This window comes from Barbatula barbatula (assembly GCF_947034865.1).
Source record: "Barbatula barbatula genome assembly, chromosome: 4".
NCBI classification, from domain to species: Eukaryota; Metazoa; Chordata; class Actinopteri; order Cypriniformes; family Nemacheilidae; genus Barbatula; species Barbatula barbatula.
In genome coordinates this window covers 11,400,259-11,423,627 of record NC_136768.1, presented here as the reverse complement: position 1 = coordinate 11,423,627, position 23,369 = coordinate 11,400,259, and the positions used below count along the sequence as shown (strand labels likewise).

The 23,369-nt window shown below is 40.8% G+C and overlaps 1 protein-coding gene across 3 annotated transcripts in view; it reads right to left on the bottom strand.

Moving 5' to 3' along the window:
- The window catches only part of trim24 (tripartite motif containing 24), a 39,923-nt gene that overhangs the window by 14,778 nt on the left and 1,776 nt on the right, over positions 1-23,369 (bottom strand). For 2 of the 3 annotated variants that reach the window (XM_079453937.1, XM_079453936.1), the window contains 10 exons: positions 9,310-9,587; positions 8,611-8,729; positions 6,111-6,258; positions 5,877-6,009; positions 5,602-5,718; positions 5,191-5,305; positions 4,957-5,103; positions 3,371-3,485; positions 2,916-3,301; positions 2,612-2,746 (listed from right to left, as the gene is read on the bottom strand). In XM_079453937.1, the coding sequence (XP_079310063.1) occupies positions 2,612-2,746; positions 2,916-3,301; positions 3,371-3,485; positions 4,957-5,103; positions 5,191-5,305; positions 5,602-5,718; positions 5,877-6,009; positions 6,111-6,258; positions 8,611-8,729; positions 9,310-9,574 (1,680 nt within the window). In that variant the 5' untranslated portion in view covers positions 9,575-9,587. Of the gene's footprint in view, positions 1-2,611; positions 2,747-2,915; positions 3,302-3,370; positions 3,486-4,956; positions 5,104-5,190; positions 5,306-5,601; positions 5,719-5,876; positions 6,010-6,110; positions 6,259-8,610; positions 8,730-9,309; positions 10,060-23,369 lie in introns of those variants that run through there. The other variant, XM_079453935.1, reaches the window with a different exon arrangement.

Below are 23,369 nucleotides of genomic sequence, written 5' to 3'. Positions count from 1 at the left end.
CAGGGGCGATTTTAGGGTCAGAGCTTTTGGGGTGAGCCCAATGAGCCCCACTGCAAAGCCCCCCCCCCCCTCTTTTCACACAAAAACAAAAAATTTGTCTATTGAAAAATAACTTAATCATTTTAACATTGATTCAACTAACTCCAAAATCCAGATTTTTTTAACACCTTTTTTGCAGAACAGAACTCCTTGCATGGCAATCCCTTTAAAGTAAGAACGATAGAACGGAGCCGTTTTAACTAACTAAACCTAAAATACTGAATGAGTGGTCGCTAACACATACAAACAAGGTTTGAGACCTTTTCAGGACACCAGCTTAATTGTGAGAGTTCACACAGACAGCCCCCTGTAACAAACACAAAACCTTCTTCACACAGCTTTTCCTGACCCTTAACTCCATATTCCTCCTTCTGTATCAACAGTCATCAGATTGGTTAGATTATATTTTTATTGTCATTGAACAATGTAACAGGTACTTGGACAACAAAATGTAATTCACCTTCTGTAAATTATTTACAAATGGCCATCTATATCTGGTCGCACGCCAGTCTGAACTTTCATAAACCAATATAAGTCATCAATAAATAAAAAAATTAAGAATAGAAGGTAAAGTCCAAAATATCCAGATAATTTACAAAGGTCTTGAAAATACTAAGAAAGTAAAGATATAAAAAAAGAAATAGAGGGAAATCTTTAAAGTACTTCCCCATAATCCCCATTTTTGCTCTACTTTGGGAGAGTTAATCTATGTCGCCGCACTTTGAGGCTGGCAAACCTGTCAATGACCCTTTGGGGTTCAATTATTTCAAGCAACTCCTTCTCAATAGACATCACAGCTAGGTGCTGGAGTCTGCTTTGGCCTGTGGTCCTCCTGAGCCATGTATGGAGCCGACGCAAGGCACTAAAAGACTTTCAGTGAAGGGAACACAAATCTGAACCGTACCAGCCTCACTCTTGCGCTTCAGAAAGAATCACTTCCTCTGACACTCTGGTCCAAACGCCAGGGCGATCACGTTTCCATGACGACTGACCAGAAAAGACGCACGTGACGTCATGTTTACGTGACTCCAGACTGTTAAAATGAGTATCAAATGAACGATAAACTTTAACAACAGAGACACAGGTCTGCAGTTTAGTTGTTTTTGTTTCACGCGCTAGCAGTTAATAAACAGAACTGAATGCGTCTTGCGGAAGAACATATTAACCGGCGCTACTTTTCTCCGTTTATGACCATGGACGAGTCACCCAGGTCCTGTGCTACTCCACAGCGGCAGCGACCCGCTGGACTAAAATAGTCCGAAAATAAACACTTGTTATAGGTGTACCATGGTGATTCAGGATACTGACTCCAGTACTCACCGATATGGTTTCGCAATCGGAACAACTCTATGTAAAAGGAAAGAAGTGTGAGACAGCTTTGGAGCAACTTAGTTGATTCACAACACAACACAGGTACAGAGGAGGAAGAGAAGAGGATGACACCATTTGCTAAGCGGGGATGTTTCATTTTCATCACATATATTTTAATCCAAAAACTACGGAGTATGTTTTGGAAATTATTTAACCTTCTAAAAGACGATTCTTTTTAGAATAACAACATTTCTTACTCCAAGTTTTAGGGGTGCTGAGCTCCTTTTTAGGGGTGCTGAAGCACCCCTAAAAAGTGGCTAGCTTCGCCCATGGTACAGCATAACCGCACTGAAAGCCGGGATGATGTGTTGTCTGTGTGTTGCATTTGCAACAAGTGAAGCTTGATGCTTTTATTATAGAGCTAGTCAATTAAAACAATATCACTCACATTATTTTATATTTTTCCTATAGACCAATTTGGAAGAAGTGTACAACACTGGTCTAATTCCTGTGCAGAAGAACTTCCTGTTAACGTAAATGGTTTTTTCACACTCCATACACCCTCAAATAAAATACAACCAACAAAACATTTAAAAACCGAAACAAAATGTCAAACAAATATTTGTAATTATATATGTAAGACAAAAATTTGAAATTAGCTTCTGGACCAGTGTTACATATTGCAAATTGTGATTTAATGAGACCAAATGAGCCAAGCACATGTGACACATTTCACATTTTAAAAAAAATTATGTTAAAATTATGGATTTTGGAATGGATATAAGTAGGAAACTCTGTTTTTGTTCATTGGCCAATAAGGTACAGCTAATGGTGCTAATGTCTCTGAATCTCAAAACCCCCAAATATTTTAGTAAATGAAAAGTTATCGAAAATAATTAAAATTCTTCAAATTCATCACTTATTCTCCCTAATGTCATTCTAAACCTGTATGACCCTTTGTCTTCTGCTGAAAACAAAAAATATATTTTGAAGAATGTGGGTAACCAAACAAAACTGGACACCATTGACTTCTATTTTATGAAGAAAGTGACATACAAGACATAAGGGTCAATAAAGGAAATGATGTTTGTTTTATTTTATGCATAAGATATAAGAAAAACACATTGTGTTCTTTCACTTTTTATTAGCATGTATTCAAGCAGAAATAAAATTGAAGATGATAATTAGCGTTATATATGGATGCTTGAACCAATTGTACAGTATTCTAAGAGAAGTGGGAATATCTGTTCCCTACACTTACCTGATGGAGCGCACGCGGTGAGGAAAGCATACCTCCGCCGGAGTAGGCTGTGTTATGCGGATAGCGACCTGTTCTTGGCACACCCTCAAGTGGTTTAGGGGGGTAAATCGGGTTGTTCATAATGCCCCTAATGGTCTAAAAGAAGAAAATAATTACACATTTGTTTCTTTTTAGAAAACACCCACTTTCACATAAAGGACTTTTTATATGAAACTCTGATTTGGGACACGCTGCACAACCTTGGTTAAATCAATTCATCATACCATATTTGGACACACTTTCTGTAATACTGAAGCACCTTTACCTGCTGAGGCATGATGGAGCTCTGGAGAACAGGCGGTGGGCTCCTCGCGTTATACCTCCGCCCGTGTTGAGGCATGACAGGAAATGTCTGAGATGGTGACCCGCCCTGCATCGGTCTTTGCGGGGTCGGCCCGGGTAAGCGCATGCCGTGATACCACGGCCACTGATTTGGTGCTTGGTGGCGCGTGGTGTGCTGCGTGAGTTTCTCCACCTGCATTTGAAGCTGGGCCAGCGTGCTCTGCCTCTGCTGCTGAGGCTGTGGGAACCCCGCCTGAAGACCCTCGGGTCTGGGGCCTGGATTCATCGGCTGGAAAGACATCTGATGTGGACTGCTCGGATGTGGACCGCTTGAATGACGGGCCGGAGATTTCTCCACAACTAGGGAACCTGAGACAGGAATTTTTTATGTCAAAACATACCAGAAATTATAAAAGAGCCCATTCTGAAATATCTTACCAAGATCTACATTCGAGGCCCAAAAAGAAGATCGGCACTGGAAACGAACCGAGCTCTGAGGAACATACGTGATGTTGCACTTTGCCCGCATGAGGTACTGGATTTGACATGTGATCTGATTGAAAAGAGGAAAGTGAGAGACCCATCAGCACACCATTTCAGTTTTTATTATTTCTAGTTGCTCAATGTGGGACAGGGTGTCTGCCACTAGGGGGCAGAGGTAGGTCTTAAAAGAAAAATTGTGTCATTTTTCAACGTGTTTTAAGACCCCCCAGCGTCTTCGGAACACAAATGAAGATATTTTTGGTGATGTCCGAGAGATTTCAAGGCCACCTCATAGACATCATGGTTTTATTTGTTGTCAAGGTCCAGAAAAGTACTAAAGACATCTTTAAAGTGGTCCATCCTCTAATAGTGGCTCAAATGAATAAAATTTAGAGTGACGTAAATACTTTGTGCGAAAAACAAACCAAATTAACAACATTAATCTATATATTCTTCTTTGTATTGTCAGTCTATTGTGAACGTCAGTCACTTTAACACACGCACAGTAGGTTGGGCCAAAAAAAGTGCAAGTCTTTCTCAATAAATCAAAATCATCAGACATTTTGCGAAGATCAGCTTATATACACACTTATATACAAACACATGTAAAGTTGCGTTTCCGGGATGTCATTCAGAACGACGCCGTCTGTCCCCACCGAATGCTTATATGTCGAAGAGCTCTCATGAACATGCACCATAGATTAACAAGACAAAGGAAAATATATAAATTAAAGGCGTTATTTTGTTTTGTTTTTCCCCGATAAAGTAATGTGGTCGCTTAAAGAAAATTCAATTGAGCCACTAGGAGGACCAATTTAACTGTGTTAAATGTCTTTAGTGCTTTTCTGGACCTTGACGACAACTATAATGGAGTGTTCACACCGAACGCGAATGAAGCGTTAAGCGCGAGTGATTTACATGTTAAGTCAATGCAAAGATGCGATAGACCTACTTGCAGTGCGTTTTGCGCGAATGACGCGCATGGTGCAAATATATTTAAGAGGCTTAAGATCAGGAAAGCAGCAGGGCCGGATGGGATCAGTCCTGTTTTGCTTAGCCATTGTGCAGCTCATTCTCAATCATTATTACTGTGTCAAAGTAACTAGTGAAAGTTAATAACATAACCTACCCATCCTCTCACCCTCAGTACAATATACAACGGACTGAAAAGCGAGCAAAGAAAAGCATCTCCGACCCCTCACATCCTGCGAACCACCTCTTTCAGCTCCTTCGCTCAGGGAGGCGCTACAGGTCACTCACTACCAAGACCAAACGCTTTACAAACAGCTTTTTCCCCATAGCTAACAGGACTCTGAACTACTCTCTTTAGTTTAGTTGTCCTCTTATGGTAATTTACTTAATGTATCTTGTATTGTTACATGTTGTGAAGTGTATTGTCGTTTGTAAAGTATGATGATGTAGAGCTGAAACATACTGTACCGAAAACAAATTCCACCGGCACTGTCGTGTGGCTAAATAATCAATTGAATTCGAAAACTGCTTCACCTGTCTTCACCACCTGACACCTGAGGAGTACTTACCAGTCGCTTGCAGTAGAGGAGAGCTGTGCCACTGTTACTGGCTGTGGCCCATTTTGTGAAGTTGATAACATGATCCAGATGTGTGGAGAGTGACATCACATCCTGATGTTGCTTTTTAAGGAGCGTCTCGTGATCTTTTGTGATAGCCTACAAAATAGTTTGTAACATTACACTGTGCATAACAAAATATATGATGACGGAGATGATGATGATGATGAAAACATTAAAGGGTACCTCAAGTTGATTCATTAATATCTTCCCTTTCCTGTTGATCTCCATTATGAGATTGGTTATGGATTTTTTTATTTCCGTAGCCACAGCATTGCGGTTTTCATCCACCTGCACAAGACTGAAAATAACAGACAGAAATATAATATGGGCATTAGCTTTAAATAACAAAAGAACGATGTGTACATATAATTGCATAATAATATTAAAATGTTCCTGAATCTTAACATTATTGCAGTATAAACAGTATTCAAAATATTTTTATAATATTGTATTTATAGTAACATTATATTATTTCTATTATATATTATGGGTTTAAGAAATTTTTTATTTTAAGCTTTAATTAAATTTAATTTCCATACCACCATTGAAAAATCCCTTTTTAAACAGCCTCAAACCCCTTTTTAACATATTTACCCATTGTTAATAGTACTAGTCACGTCCTCGATTGTCTTCTTCTTTTCTTGAAGCTGGCAAGTCATACTTTCCAAGTGTTCCTTATGGTTTTTATAGGCATCCTCTAGAAACTGGTAACTGCATTGTAAAATCATCTCTTAGATACAATCTTAGATATTTATAATTCTATGTAGAACATCAGCAAACATCAACATTTTGTAAACATAAAAATAATACAATACACATTGCCTTTTTCATCTATTAACATAACTAAACTGGATAAATGTGGGCCATACTTATGGTCTTTGTGTTTGAGGAGCTGGCAGTCTCTGCAGGTGAGGCGATCGCAAGTTTCACAGAAGAGCTTTAAAGGCTCCTGCTTATGTACATCGCAAAATACTGGTTTCTGTGTGGAAGCGCCCATTGCCTCTGTGAATAAAAATGAATTAGTAACTAAAATGCAAATATATAATGAAATTACATTTACATCTACTTTATATCAATGAATATAATGATTTATAAATGTTTACCTGAACTCATGTCTGTCATTTGTCGGACTGTGTGGTCTCTGGTGAACTTCACACGCTGATGAGCATCGATGCAAGTGACACACAAAAACTCCACACACTCCACGCAGAAACCACTCGCCTCTGTGTTATCATCGCAACTCACGCACAGCTGAAAGCAGAAGATGCAACATCAACCCACAGATTTTATCACAGACATCATGAAGGTATAGCTAGTTAAAAACATAGACATACTGTATATTTCCAGAAGTATTACTAAGGTTTTTCTCTTAAAGGAATTGTTCACTTTCAACATACATTTTCATGCTAATTTACTCACCCCTGTTGTCATCCAAGATGTATATTTATTTTTTCTTGAGTCGAAAAGAAATTAAGATTTTAAAGAAAACATTCCAGGATTATTCTCCATATAGTGGACTTCAATGGACTCCAAACGGTTGAAGGTCAAAATTACAGTTTCAGTGCAGCTTCAAAGGGCTTTAAATTATACCAGACGTTGTATAAGAGTCTTATCTAGCGAAACGATCGGTCATTTAAAAAAAAAAGTATATGCTTTATTAACACAAATGCTTGCCTTGCTCTGTTCTGCGAAGCACGGTCACGACTTCACGTAATACGTAATTACGGTGAAAAGGTCGTGCTTGACGTAGGCAGTACCGAGTCATTGTTTACAAATGTGAACCTTATCGCCTGGTATTGTTTAAAGCCCTTTGAAGCTGCACTGGAACTGTAATTATGACCTTCAATCGTTTGTAGTCCATTGAAGTCCAATATATGGAGAATAATCTTGGAATGTTTTCATCAAAAAACCTTAATTTCAATTTTATTTATATAGCGCTTTTCACAATTTGCATTGTTCCAAAGCAGCTTTACAGTGGCAAATTAGAAAAACACAAAAAAGGTAGAACACAGTACATGAATAGTTTAACTTCTTATATAAACACCTAGTAAATAATTTCTAATGTCAGCAGTCTCCCGAAAGTTGTGTCTTTAATCTAGATTTAAATTGGGCGAGTGTGTCTGATCATCTTATAGTATCAGGTAGGCTATTATAATATTAGGTGCTACGTATGAGAAAGCTCGACCCCCTTTTGTGGATTTAGGTATTCTAGGTATTATCAAAAGTCCTGAGTTTTGAGATCTTAGAGAGCGTGATGGGTTGTAGTGTGATAGAAGCTCTGTTAGGTAGGTAGGGACTAAACCCTTTAAGGCTTTATAAGTGATTAAAATAAATTTGAGGTCAATACGATACTTAATGGGTGGCCAGTGAAGGGTTGATAAAATTGGGGTTATATGATCGTATTTTCTGGACCTGGTTAGAACTCTGGCAGCTGCATTCTGAACGAACTGTAGTTTGTTTATTGATGATGCAGGACAACCACTAAGAAGTCCCAGAACCGATCCCTGAGGTAATCCATAGTTTACTTGCGTTAGATTTGATGATTCCCCATTTAAATGGACAAATTTATGTCTGTCTGACATGTAAGATCTGAACCATTGTAGTGCCTGTCCCTCAATACAGGTATAATTGTGTAAGTGATCTAGAAGTATGTTATGGTCTACGCCGGTATCAGACATAGCACTAAGGTCAAGCAGGACTAGGAGTGAGATGTTACCTTTATCTGATGCTATAAGCAGGTCGTTTGTCATTTTAACTAGCTCAGTTTCAGTACTATGATGTGGTCTAAAGCCTGACTGAAATTGTTCGTGTATGTCATTATTTTGTAAGAAAGAGCATAACTGAGTGAACACTACTTTTTCTAGTATTTTAGACAGGTATGGGAGATTTCAAATCGCTCTATAGTTTCCTAGTTCATTTGGATCTAAGTTTGGTTTCTTGATTAGAGGCTTAATGACAGCCATCTTAAAGGGTCCTGGGACATGGCCTAGATTAATTGACGAGTTGATAATCTTTATTTATTGGTATGGTTATTAACGGAGTCAGATCTGGCAAGCTCTTTACGAAACTATCTTTAGTAGTGGATGTAAATCTTGGATGACAACAGGGGTGAGTAAATTATCATGAAAATGTATGTTGAAAGTGAACAATTCCTTTAACAAGATGAATAGAAATGAAAATTCTGTCATACTCACTCTGATGTCCTTCCAAACCAGTATAACTTTCTACTTTCCCCACTGACTTCCAATTTACAGACGCAAAAACCACTGCGTCATTTCTCAAAATATATTTTGTGTTCCACAGAAGAAACAGGAATGTACAGGTTTTGAACAAGATGAGTGTGAATAAATAATGACCAAATTTTCATAAAATTTCATAACGCTTTTAGTACAAAATAATATGTTATAACCAAAATGTATTTATTTCTAAGTCTTTGTGTCTCGGGCAAGTTGGGTATTTGCAATAAAAAAGTCTACTTTTGTGAGTCTACTACACAGCCTGTGTTTAATGTATGTTGTTGTGGGCAACTAGTAAGAAAACACAACTAAAATCTCTTTATCCAAGTCAACCCTATTAGACACTGATGCAGTAAAAAAAATTAACCTGACTGCTTTTCTCCATCGTACTGCTCGGTACTTCCATGGAATCTTTGACGAAAAAGTTATCCAAGACCTCGACATCCATACACTCCTGCTGACAAACTGGACAGCGGATCATGTTCACTAATGGTACACAAGAAGGAAGAGCAGACAAACATGTCAGCAACATTATACACAAAAATAAAACAACATTGTGCCTTAAACGATAACTACACATGCAACACTTAATAATAATAATGATAACAAAAAAAATAATACGTTTCTCAATTGGAATATAAAGCAATGTAAAATAAAAATAAATAGTTATCTCTCTGCCTATGTGAGTGGATACGTTTTGTTTGCAATACCCAGTATAGTCAACAATTTCCTGACTCGCGTGTTAGTTTCCAGGGCCAACACTGCACGACGCATTCGCATGGTGCAAAACAGTTTTGTCCACACAGACACACACATTGACATATTTTCTAAAGCCTATACCCTGCTGGGGAAAAACCAACATTTCTAAAGGCTTTTAAACCGTGTGTTTTCTGTCTTCTGTTGGTTCCCATCCGCCAGATAACATCCACCAATAACATTGTTTAAGTTCCCATTAAAACAAATACTATTGTCATTAATCCAATGGAATTTCTGTAATGTTTTCTATTGTTTAGGAGCAGATCACCTAAGTTGGTTAACTATATCGTTTGTATTGCTAGTGTCTTACATGGTTTAGCAGGGCTTGCTGTGCTGACAGGCCTGTTGTGTGCAGGTAAGCATCTCTTGCAGAAGGAGTGTAGACAGGGCAGCAACTTGGGTTCTCTGCTGGTAAAACTGAGCTTACACACGGGACACATGTCCATCAGACCCATCATCATCTTCACAGCGCTACGATCCCCGACATCAGACTCCTGCACCGGCTTGCTCTCAGCTTCATTCTCCACAACGATCACCAGATCGTCCGACTCTACCTTTTCTGCGCTTTCATCCATACTTCCCTGGCGTCTACTTTAGGAAACGGAAAGAAATCCAGAGACTATCCAGTGTAGCATCTTATATCAATCATTTTAGCCCGATCCGATGCATCGCGCACAGTTATTTCATAACTGGCACATTAAGATGTTTTCCACCAAAATGATCTAAATAGGCAGCATATGTGTGTACCACGCTGTAGCTATATACACACCGGGTTATTGTCGTGTTTGTATTGATAAAAACGAGTTTGTGCACGAACGCAGCTGGTGTTTAATTGTGAGATCCATCGGCCGGTTGTTGCCGAAACATTTGTTGACGGTGGTCAGAGGCCCAGTTATGACATCACAGACTCTCCGTTATGACGCGGTACTACGGGAGCTGTGAGAGGACAAACAAATCCCGTTGTGCGTTCGTGTTATTTTAAACAATATCAACTTCAATTAATTGTCCAAGTCACGGTGAAACTTCAGGTCATATATAATTAAGTTCCCCGGACGAACGTAACCGGATAAACGTCCATAATTGTTCAGAATGCTGCTGCGGTTATCACGTGATAGCTACTTGCACATTTATGCTACCTTCACGTGCTCTCATAAATTTGATAAATCCCACTTCTGATGTCATGTTTCCGAGCTAGTTGTGTTCTGGTGCTTTGTTATAGGAAAAAATGGAAGCTGCCAGATTCATGCTTACGTTGAAAATCCATTTATATTTATTTAATTTATGTTTATATTAATTTGTATTAATATGTATCTGTAAAACGTTTGTATTAAATGAACGATTTGTTTAATTTTGTTGAATGTTCATTTTATTACATAAACAATCTATGGAGTGGGTCCTTTTTTGAGTTTACCTGTTTTTAGTGCTGTATAAAATATTAAAACATACATGGACAGAGAAAACATTAATATCTCATAAAAATGAGGATGTGAAACCTTTGTTTCAAAAAGTTTTTTCATTCTGAACTACTTCTTTCTGTTTGTCTCAGATTGTTATTACACCTGTCACTACCTCTCCCAGCATCGGTTCCCATTCAGTCGGTTGACGTACAACACATGACTATGGGATATCGCACTCTTGCGCCACCTACTGAAAACACCTATATTCACGGCTGAAAAGGCAAATGACGCTTGAGTCCATGGGCAGTGTCGCTTGTCGCTACCCGATCCGTCCCGGAAACACGATTTGTTCCGCGCATGCGTGAAACTGACGTCACTTCCTGTTATCGCCGACGGTTTACGACAGTTTTCTGGGACCAGCTCGGTTACCGTCGTGCAGTGTGACAGCGGTATGGATTCATTTGCTTTTCACGAAAGACTTCAAAAATGTATCTTCAAAGGAGAAATTCCTGTCTGTCCTACCGGGCATCTTCGAATTAAGTAGCGTTAAGCGATTTTATATTTAACAAAAAGGAGAACTGACCATCTAGAAAACTATAAAAACCTTCACAGAGATGCAAATTTTTTCCATTAAAATACTACTATGAACTATTATCTTTTACTATTAAAACCATTACAAATGTAATTCCTTGCAGTGTGATTTGGGCATGATTCCTGTAGGATTGAATTGTGTTATTGGTTATAAAATCAATTTATATAAAAAATTGGTTAAATTGATGTCATGTTTTTATTGACCTTTATCGATATCAGATAGTCAGATAATATGAATTTTAACTGCAACTTTCATGCTTTTTTTTCTTATTTAAACAGGCGACAGACTCTTCTACGCCGGCCCAACTAAACAGTACATGTGGCTAGTTGTCCTGTCCGAGGAAAGAAGAGTGCTGTTCTTGCAGATTGCTATAATAACCCTGGAACTGGCAATCACTGTGGCAGTTGCAACAGTTGTTTTTTAAACTAACTGTGGATGCACTTGTCCTTTTCCAGTTTTTCCTCAACAGTCCAGTGGGGATTCTTGCGGTGTCTACATGCAAGTCTTTCAATGTAATTTGTGTTTCACAGTATGCTCTCAGCATCTGCACATCATGTCCCTTAACATTCACAAAGGTAAGCTGCATTTTCACATAAGTATGTCATTTAACTACTGGTATGTGTACATTTATTTTTGTGTTTGTGTGTTTTAGGAGGAGGTGCCATTAATTCGCCATTGGTGGTGCATTAACCTCATATGAGAAAGATTTTGCTTAGAGGGATATGATAGATTATACAGATATAATTTCAGTATCTTGGCTGTATTTAGTAAGCTAAAGCTATTACATAGAGTTCATATACATTTACATATATTTCAAAGGCATGGACAGAGGTTTGCATACTGGACTGAAGAAGCCTCCCAACTCCTTCAGGGGATCGGTGAGCCTGTGTTTAGGGTGTCAAAATCCACCACCACCAAACTGTCACCCAGCAGAAGAGAAGTGGATGACAAGGACATTAATAAGGTAAATTATTATACAGTAGTGGTTATACATGAAACATTTGCATGCATGCTGAATAAATAGTTTAAAATAGTAAACTGCCATTTTAGTATGCAAGGAATAATTTAGTCAACCAATTAGAATGTAACAAACTTCAATAGGTGCAGGAACCAACCATTGTACGAGACCTAAATACAGCATGGTACTGGGTACAGGATCACAGACATTTATTCCGTGGGGAGGTGATAGAGGAGGCCTTTTTCAGATGAACAGGGGTGATCGACAAAATACCTTCAAGAAACGCCTTCAAGAAGGTTGAGTGAACCGGTTGAGTGAACGCTGGCGCGTTTTGGCTGCCGCTGCTCACCGGTATTTAATCTAGTTTAGGCTATTAATCTAATTTCTGATCTGAGTCTGAGCACAAGTTATGGAATATTTCGGTTGTAAAGCCGACACTGCGTTATACCTATCCATTGAACCACACTGGCTAGCCTACCTGCTGCTGCTGTTGTATCTGCTTCCTTCGAAGATGTGGATTTTCAAGCTGTTGCTGTGGACTATTCTGCTCTTCCCACATCATCTGCATATCCAAGACTGTTATACACCGCTGAGGAAATTCTTCGGTACCGCTCCCACTTTTAGCTGCCTGCTGCGTTACATTTCCATCGGGAGATTCTCCGCCGCCGGCCGAGGTATATTCATCGTGGATCCCGGAGGAACTTCTGCAATGATTACAACGGCTCCATTCCTTCCGTTTGGTCAGTGGGTCCACGAAAATCCGTACGTGCGGAGAGACCTGTTGACTGCAGCTTATTAGCAGCGGTGCCTCGGCAGTCTGAGATCATCCATGACTGTTTAAAGTTCTCCGTTTTCAATGTCCGTTCACTCACCAACAAAGCCATTTTCCTCTCCGAGTACTGTGCCGACCTAAACCTTGATATTGTCTGCCTTACTGAAACTTGGCAGCGGCCTAACGACTTTTTTCACTTAAATCAAGCGATGCCTCGGGGGTTTGTTTACATCGCGAAACCTCGCGCTTCCGGGAAAGGTGGTGGCCTCGCGATGATGTATCGCGAGTCTCTAAAGGTCGTACCAGTGACAGTGAGGGAGACTACTTCGTGTGAAATATTGGCGGTCCAGTTGAATGGACCCACACCTACCCTCATTGTGACTGTTTATCGCCCTCCCAAGCCTTCTTCTGTTTTATAACTGAATTTTCATCTATTTTAACTGATCTTTGTACCATGACTCCAAATGTAATTTTAACTGTAGATTTTAATTTTCATATTGACAATCCTACAGACTCACTTTGTAAAGATTTTATTTCCACCTTGGACAGCTTCAATATTGCACAGTTTGTTGACTTCCCGACCCACAACAAAGGACATACGCTGGATTTAATATGTTGCTCTGGACTCATACCTTTTAATCTCAATGCATTTGATCTTCCCATATCTGACCATAAGTTCCTAATTTTTTATATTTCCATTCCTTTGTCCAGCTCAGTTCAACAGCGTACCATATCCTTTCGTAATGTTAAAAGGCTCAACACAACTGATTTAAACTATGAACTTTCTGTGGCACTGTCTACTCTCAATCTACAACCCCCCTTCCCTGTTGACCTGATTAATCAATACAACACTATTCTACTTTCTGTATTGGACACCATGGCACCTCTTCGAACCCCCATTGTTACCTTTACAAAATCTTCCCCCTGGTTCACACCTGGACTCCTTTTATTGAAACAAGAATGCCGTCGTTTGGAACGTCTCTCTAATAAAACTGGACTTATTATCCATCAACAAATGTACTCTGACCATGTTACCAACTATAAAGACGCCTTGAACTCTGCAAAATCAGAATTTTATACACATGTTATTAATAATCATGAGTTCAATACCAGAGTACTTTTTTCCACTGTCCAAGGACTCACTAAGCCATCAGAAACCACCTTCCACTTCACTACAGAATCTCAATGTCAAGATTTTCTTGACTTTATGCATAACAAAATTGACACCATCCATAAGCATTTGACTACATCTCTTTCAACTCACCTTGATTATAGTTGGACTAATAACTTACATACAACATCCCCCACTATATTCTCTGACTTCATTTTACCATCAACCCAACAAATCAGTAACATTATCATCTCAGCTCGCCCATCTACTTGTTCCCTTGATCCACTCCCCACATTTTTGGTTAAGTCTTGTCTCTCTACACTTTCTCCTATCCTCACTGCCATAGTTCACTTATCGTTGTCTATCGGCATTGTTCCATTATCTCTGAAAACTGCTTCAGTTACACCTATAATTAAGAAACCTGGTTTAGATCCCAAAGACTTAAATAATTACCGTCCCATCTCTAATCTACCTTTTACGGCCAAAATTCTTGAACGTACTGTATCAACACAGCTTCAGGATCATCTTCAACATAACAATCTGTTTGAGCCATTTCAATCCGGGTTTCGTTCCAAACATAGCACTGAAACAGCCCTAGTTAAAATCACCAATGATCTCCTCTGTGCAGCTGATTCTGGCCTTCTCTCTATCCTTATCCTCCTTGACCTTAGTGCCGCCTTTGATACAATCTCCCATCCAATTTTACTTGAGCGTTTGGCTGGCACTGGGGTCACTGGTACTGCTTTAAAATGGTTCAACTCATATCTCACCGACAGGAAACAATTTGTACAAATGAAAAACATAAAGTCATCTTCAGCCCCATTACACCATGGAGTTCCCCAAGGCTCAGTGTTAGGTCCCCTATTATTTATCATTTACATCCTCCCCCTTGGTAATATTTTTCGGCACTTTGGTATTTACTTTCACTGCTATGCTGACGACACTCAACTGTACATTTCCACAAAACCCAATATTGCATCATGCCCCACTGCACTTACTAACTGTCTACAGGCCATTACATCCTGGATGACAAATAACAAACTTAAGCTTAACGGTAATAAAAGTGAAGTTCTTCTCATTGGTTCCAAATCTACACTCTCCAAATCCCCATCGATCAATATAAGCATTGAAGGCTGTCTGGTCCCCATTTCCTCTCAGGTAAAAAGTTTAGGTGTAATTCTGGACTCTACTCTTTCTTTTACTTCACATATTAACAATATTGTCCGCATAGCTTTTTTCCACTTACGTAACATTTCTAGACTTCGCCCATCACTCACACAGCACTCAACCGAAGTACTTGTTCATGCCCTTGTCACCTCACGCCTCGACTACTGTAATGCCCTTCTTTACGGTTTGCCCCAAAAGCTTCTCCAACGACTTCAAAATGTTCATAACTCTGCTGCAAGAATTATTACCCGTACAAAATCAATAGAACACATTACACCGATCCTCATCCAACTTCACTGGCTCCCAATACCCCAAAGAATTCAATATAAACTCTTTCTCCTAACCTTTAAGGCCCTTCGAAACATTGCTCCCACATATCTGTCTGATCTACTACAGCCTTACACTCCCTCCCGTGTCCTCCGTTCCTCCTCTTCTGGTCTTCTGTTCGTTCCTTCGGTTAAAATGACCACTATGGGGGCCAGGGCCTTTAGTTACGCTGCCCCCAAACTTTGGAACTCATTACCCTTACATATCCGTCAACAGGACTCTATCAACATCTTTAAATCACAACTCAAAACCTACCTTTTTAAATCATCTTATTCATTATAATCCTCTGTGCTTTTATTAAATTGTATATATTGGTGTTTTTTGATTGTGTTTCTGTTGTAAGGTGTCCTTGAGTGTCCTGAAAGGCACCATTAAATAAAATGTATTATTATTATTATAAGAACCTCCGGGGGCTCAATTCTCTGAGGCGAAGGATGACTTTTTGTTTATATTTTACCACTAAGAAGACATGGAAACATTTTTGTTATATTGTTTTGATGAACAAGGCCTAAAGGCGAGAGAGCGAGAGAGAGCGAGAGAGAGCGAGAGCGAGAGCGAGAGAGAGCGAGAGAGAGCGAGAGCGAGAGAGAGCGAGAGCGAGAGCGAGAGAGAGCGAGAGCGAGCGAGAGCGAGAGCGAGAGCGAGCGAGAGCGAGAGCGAGAGCGAGAGCGAGCGAGAGCGAGAATTTAAACAATTCAGTTTAATCTGACCATTTATTTAATTCAACAAAGTTAATTTGTGCCACATATTAACCAATTTTTAAACCGAAATGGATTGAGTAGTACCTTAAAACAAACAACCAAACTCGCAACAATTTAACAAGCCAGGGAATATCTCAAAGCAGCGAAAGAATCAAATTAAGAAAAACGAAACTTATACAAATATGATAAAGACACTTATTGATCAATCTAATAAAATATTTGTTAATTGCCTGTCGCTACCCGATCCGTCCCGGAAACACGATTTTTTTTCCGCGCATGCGCCAAACTGACGTCAATTCCTGTCTGAATTAAATCTAAACATTTTACGGCACTTTCGGGTATTATTTATACCGTGACTGCCTTTGTTTTAAACAAATCGCTACCCGATACGCCCACTGTTTTTTAAATAAATATTTTATTAGATTGATCAATAAGTGTATTTATCATATTTGTATAAGTTTCGTTTTTCTTAATGTGATTCTTTCGCTGCTTTGAGATATTCCCTGGCTTGTTAAATTGTTGCGAGTTTGGTTGTTTGTTTTAAGGTACTGCTCAATCCATTTCGGTTAAAATTGGTTAATATGTGGCACAAATTAACTTTGTTGAATTAAATAAATGGTCAGATTAAACTGAATTGTTTAAATTCTCTAGACAGAAAAGTACAGCTGTGTATACAGATGTGTTTCAATTCATTTTCTAAAGAGGGATCTACTTAACTGTTCTAGATTGTTTAACACATGTCTGCATTTAAGAAACATACAGAATAAAGTTACATGTGTATTTATTCAATTTATTTATATATTTGTTCCATTCCTCACTCTCTCTCTCGCTCTCTCACTCTCGCACGCGCACAATCACACACTACATTTCTCATTGTAGAACATATCATTGACCTTTAGGCCTTGTTCATCAAAACAATATGACAAAAATGTTTCCATGTCTTCTTACTGGTAAAATATAATCAAAAAGTCATCCTTCGCCTCAGAGATTTGAGCCCCCGGAGGTTCTTGATGGCATTTTGTCGATCACCCCTGTTCATCTGAAAAAAGGCCTCCTCTATCACCTCCCCACGGAATAAGTGTCTGTGATCCTGTACCCAGTACCATGCTGTATTTAGGTCTCGTACAATGGTTGGTTCCTGCACCTATTGAAGTGAAGTTTGTTACATTCTAATTGGTTGACTAAATTATTCCTTGCATACTAAAATGGCAGTTTACTATTTTAAACTATTTATTCAGCATGCATGCAAATGTTTCATGTATAACCACTACTGTATAATCATTTACCTTATTAATGTCCTTGTCATCCACTTCTCTTCTGCTGGGTGACAGTTTGGTGGTGGTGGATTTTGACACCCTAAACACAGGCTCGACGATCCCCTGAAGGAGTTGGGAGGCTTCTTCAGTCCAGTATGCAAACCTCTGTCCATGCCTTTGAAATATATGTAAATGTATATGAACTCTATGTAATAGCTTTAGCTTACTAAATACAGCCAAGATACTGAAATTATATCTGTATAATCTATCATATCCCTCTAAGCAAAATCTTTCTCATATGAGGTTAATGCACCACCAATGGCGAATTAATGGCACCTCCTCCTAAAACACACAAACACAAAAATAAATGTACACATACCAGTAGTTAAATGACATACTTATGTGAAAATGCAGCTTACCTTTGTGAATGTTAAGGGACATGATGTGCAGATGCTGAGAGCATACTGTGAAACACAAATTACATTGAAAGACTTGCATGTAGACACCGCAAGAATCCCCACTGGACTGTTGAGAAAAAACTGGAAAAGGAAAAGTGCATCCACAGTTAGTTTAAAAAACAACTGTTGCAACTGCCACAGTGATTGCCAGTTCCAGGGTTATTATAGCACTCTGCAAGAACAGCACTCTTTCCTCGGACAGGACAACTAGCTGCATGTACTGTTTAGTTGGGCCGGCGTAGAAGAGTCTGTCGCCTGTTTAAATAAGAAAAAAAGCCTGAAAGTTTCAGTTCAAATTCATATTATCTGACATATAACCAATAACACAATTCAATCCTACAGGAATCATGCCCAAATCACACTGCAAGGAATGACATTTGTAATGGTTTTAATAGTAAAAGCTAATAGTTCGTAGTAGTATTTTAATGGAAAAAATTTGAATCTCTGTGAAGGTTTTTATAGTTTTCTAGATGGTCAGTTTTCCTTTTTGTTAAATATAAAATCGCTTAACACTACTTAATTTGAAGATGCCCGGTAGGACAGTCAGGAATTTCTCCTTTTAAGATACATTTTTGAAGTCTTTTGTGAAAAGCAAATGAATCCATACCGCTGTCACACAATGAAACGGGTTTGGCTGCACAACGTAACCGAGCTGGTCCCAGGTCGGGAAAACTGTCATAAAACGTTGGCGATAACAGGAAGTGATGTCGGTTTCACGCATGCGCGGAACAAATCGTGTTTCCGGGACGGATCGGGTAGCGACATTGCCTGCCCACAGCATAAATGCAGTCGCATACATTTCATTCCCCTTGAACTTCAGCTCTTCACCGTCCTGCCAGGATACCATCAAGTATTTTAGTTCAAGTTTAGCACTGCTAACAACGGCTAAGTAACCCTTTTTTGAAAGAAAATGTCCAAAAAAGATGCAAGCCCCTGCCCTATGGTATGTGGGTATTCACTATCTGATAGGGATACTCACGAGCACTGCCCATAGGTGTGTCTGGGGATCGTACATGCGAGGTTGGCTGTGTCCAGCCCTGGGGCATGTGCACATTGCCAGCGGCTCCGCCATTCCATGCTCTGAGCTCTATGTCCTTGCTACACACATATCAAGCCATCTGCCTGTGAGAGTAGAGCGAGGCCATGTTGGCGGGAATGCCGTGCGACACTCTCATGGGGGATGTACATTCCACAGTGTTTGTTTGGGCCATGCTATGGCCGGTACTGTGGTGGTGCAACGTCATTTCTGGCTGACCCTGGCAAACCTGCCCAAGTTGAATCGGAGTGCCTTCCTGTGTGCACCAATCATAATCTATGGTGAAGGTCTAGTAAGTAAATAGTAAGTAAGTAAATTTTATTTCTATAGCACATTTCACAGATAAAAATCACAAAGTGCTTCACAACAAAAGGAAGAATACGCAACATTTATGAAAAACATTACAGTACAGAGCCTAATCAAAAGGACAGAAGTACACATTAGACCGGCCTAGCCACCCTACAGTCTAGTTAAAAGCCTCTTTAAAAAGAAGGGTTTTTAACTGGTTTTTAAAATTTTCCACACAGTCCAAACAGCGTGTGGAAGGAGGCAAGGCGTTCCACAACCTGGGTGCCACAGCTTGAAACGAACGGTCCCCTCTTGTTTTAAAATGAGTACGGGGGGCAACTAAAAGTCTCTGACCTGTTGATCTCAAACTACACGAGGATGTATGCAGCTGTATCAGGTCAGAGATGTATGCGGGCGCCTGTCCTTGCAGGGCTCTAAAAGTTAGAACCAATATTTTAAAGTGTATTCTAAATTTCACTGGTAGCCAATGGAGTGAAGCTAAGACAGGAGTGATATGTGCCCTTTTACTTGTGTGCGTTAAAAGCCTAGCGGCGGAGTTCTGTACAGTCTGGAGACGGCCAAGATCCTTCTTATTAAGGCAAATAAAGAGACTATTACAATAGTCTAATCGAGACGAAATAAAAGCATGAATTATCATCTCCAGTTCTGTCTAGGCACGTTCCAAGCGCAGTTCGAGGATTACAAATAGCAGGCGGAGTTCCTGAGAGGCTCGATGCCGAGGATGTTTAATGCCCGGGGCAGTCGACAGCCAACTCTTGCCTCAGGCCAGTCTACGGACCACCACCAGCCAATAGACTGGCTCCAGCAACAGCACCAAGAACCCCCACTCAGAGAATGCTTGCACAGCCCAGACACCATGCGGGTCCTGGAAGACGGGGTCCAGCCCCACCACCAGCGAAGAGTGGGCCTGACACTAGAGAAGAGGATTCTGTTCCATCCAGAAACCCTCTTCCACCGTCCTCCTGGTGAGATTGCATTGGGCAACTCGGTCTCACCAATGTCAAGCACTCATTGACTCTGGAGACGAGGGTAATTTTATGGACTGGTCTCTGGCATGCAAACTTCTGATACCCACCATACCACTCACCAACAAGATTTCCGTCAACGCACTCAATGGTCAGGAGTTACCCACCATATCTTTTACCACCACTCAGTTGACACTCACCACATCCGGCAACCACACTGAAAAACTCTCTTTTCTGTTACTGGACTCCCCTTCCACCCCCATTGTTCTCGGTCATCCCTGGCTCCTGCAGCATAACCCCAGGGTGTACTGGGGACATAATTCCATTTCTGCCTGGAGCACTAAGTGTCACGCTTCTTGTTTAATGTCTGCTGGTGAATTTGTCAAACCCGTTGAGTATCTCGACCTGAACGAAGTGTTCAGTAAGTCCAGAGCTGCTTCTCTTCCTCCACATCGTCCATACGACTGTGCTATAGATCTTCTGCCAGGTACGTCTCCGTCTAAGGGCAAGTTATACTCTCTTCCTATTCCCGAGAGGGAGGCCATGGAGAAATTCATTTCTGATTCTCTGGCATCCGAGTTCATCCGTCCCTCCTCTTTTGCAGCGGGCGCGGGGTTCTTTTTTGTGGGGAAGAAGGACAATCGATTACAGAGGGCTGAACAACATCACGGTGAAGAATACCTATCCTTTGCCGTTGATGTCGTCAGCCTTCGAGGGGTTGCAGGGAGCCTCAGTCTTCACAAAATTGGATTTACGTAATGCTTATCATTTGGTCCGCATTAGGAAGGGGGATGAATGGAAAACCGCTTTTAACACCCCCAGGGGGCATTTTGAATTCTTGGTCATGCCTTTCGGTCTTTCCAATTCCCCAGCAGTTTTCCAGGCACTCGTAAATGACGTGCTGAGAGAAATGGTAGACCAGTTCATATATGTTTACCTGGATGACCCGAATTGATCTTCGTCTCTCCAGGACGTAACTATGACATTGGTAACAGAGAATTGTTGGCGGTCAAGTTAGCATTGGAGGAATGGCGATTGGTTAGAAGGGTCGGGGGTACACTTTATCATCTGGACTGACCACAAGAACCTAGAATAAATTTAATCTGCTAAAAGACTGAACTCCAGGCATGCTCGGTGGACACTTTTTTCCGGTTGTTGAGATTTTTCACTCTCGTACCGCCCGGGTTCCAAGAACCTGATTCTTTATCTCTTATTTTTGATCACTCCGAACACCCGTCTACTCGCAAGTGTATTTTACCTGTGACTCTATTCATCTCCACACTCACATGGGAGGTCGAATCGAAGGTCAAGACGGCCTTAGAAGGGAATCCTTCCTCCTGGATCCAGCAACTTTCTATGGTGGAGTACGCACACAACTCGTTACCAGTGTCATCTACGGGCCTATCTCAGTTTATGTGTAGTTTAGGGTACCAGCCACCTATTTTTCCTAACCTAAGTCGCGGTTCCCTCTGCCCATGCCTTTGTCCAGAGGTGTCACAGAGGATTTTATGGAACATCCATCAATAGTGAAGCAGTATTCATGGTTAGCATTGTATGGCAGTTTTCGGTCCAATAAGTAACACTTCAGTTTTGTCTAAGTTCAGTAATAAGAAATTGTTACTCAACCACCTTTTTATATCGACTATGCATTCCACTATTCGATGGAATTGCTGTGTTTTGAAGATATAAAGGCTTTGAAGATATAAAGTTGCGTATCATCAGCATAACAGTGGAAGCTAACTCTGTGTTGCTTTATTATATCTCCTAGAGGTAGCATGTATAATGCGAAGAGCTTAGGCTCTAAGACTGAGCCCTGTGGTACACCGTACTGGACTTTTGATTTGCGTGACACCTCATTGTTTATTGCTACATATTGAAAACGGTCGGATAAATAAGATCTAAGCCACTTCAAAGCTTTTCCCTTAATACCGATATAATTTTCGAGTCTATGTAGGAGCGTGCTGTGGTCAATGGTGTCGAATGCAGCACTAAGATCTAGCAGCACCAATAAGGAGATACAACCTCAATCAGACACCATAAGCAGATCATTTGTAACTCCGATCAAAGCAGTCTCTGTACTGTGATGTGCTCTTAATCCAGACTGGAAATCGTCTCGGTTACGTATGTAACCTCCGTTCCCTGATGGAGGGAACGAGACGTTGTGTCGACAGAATGGGGTTTGAGAACAGGCCAATGAAAATTGGCGAATTAAATTTGCATGCCGGTCCCCCCCCCGGATATCCGGGTTTAAAAGGGAGCCGGCGTGCTGCATTTATTCACCTTTTGTGCTGAGGAGCCTGAGGATCGTGCCCCGACTGCTGCAGCGGGTGGCCAGCGTTGTGGCATGAAGGACACAACATCTCGTTCCCTCCATCAGGGAACGGAGGTTACATACGTAACCAAGATGTTCCCTTTCTGTCGGTCTCTTGACGTTGTGTCGACAGAATGGGTTTCCTCGGAAAACGCCACACCGCTGTGCCGCGTCACAATCTCCCGCGAAGCGACGCTGACTGGCCTGGGCGTGTCAGAGGTGAGCGCTAGCTTGAATTGTAACCTTCCAGTGGAAGGGAAGGGGTCCAGAGCTTTCTTAAAAAGATGGGAGCCCCTTCCACCGGCCGTCACGGACGGAGGCCTAGTTCTCTTAACAGCGAGAAGCCGCCCGGCACCGTAAGGGCCACTGGGAAGCGCCATTCCCCCCTGAGGGAACGCGCTACGGAGACCACTTCCTACAGCAGGGAGGAGCTTAGTGGAGATCCACACACGGTCTCGCCGGACCGAGAAGGGGGTGTTCCAGGTCCGACTGAGCTCATCATGCACTTCCGGGGAAAATGGCACCGGGGCCGACCGCGGCTTAGTCGCGGCCGGCGCCGAGAAACCTGGTTGACATCTCGACGTCCGCTTCCTCCTGAGCTCGACCCCCCCGGAGGAGGGAGCTCCAAGGAATCGTCGGGGTCGGATGTCAACCATGATCTGGAGTTAGTCGTTTATTCAGCGGGTTTCACTTCTGGTTGCATATTTGTAATTTTTTCTCTAATATCTTGGATTTTATTTGTGAAATAGTTCATAAATTCATCACTGCTATGCTGGTAGAAAGATTTAGAAGTCGCTGAAGATATATTTTTGGTTAATTTAGCCACTGTGTTAAATAAAAACCTAGGGTTGTGCTGGTTTTCTTCTGTAAGTGATGAAAGGTAGGCAGATCTAGACGTTTTTAGGGCTTTCCTGTATTTTAGAATACTATCCTTCCATGCTGTACGAAATACCTATAATTTAGTTTTCTTAAAGTTGCGCTCCATTTTCCATGCCGCTTTCTTTAGAGCC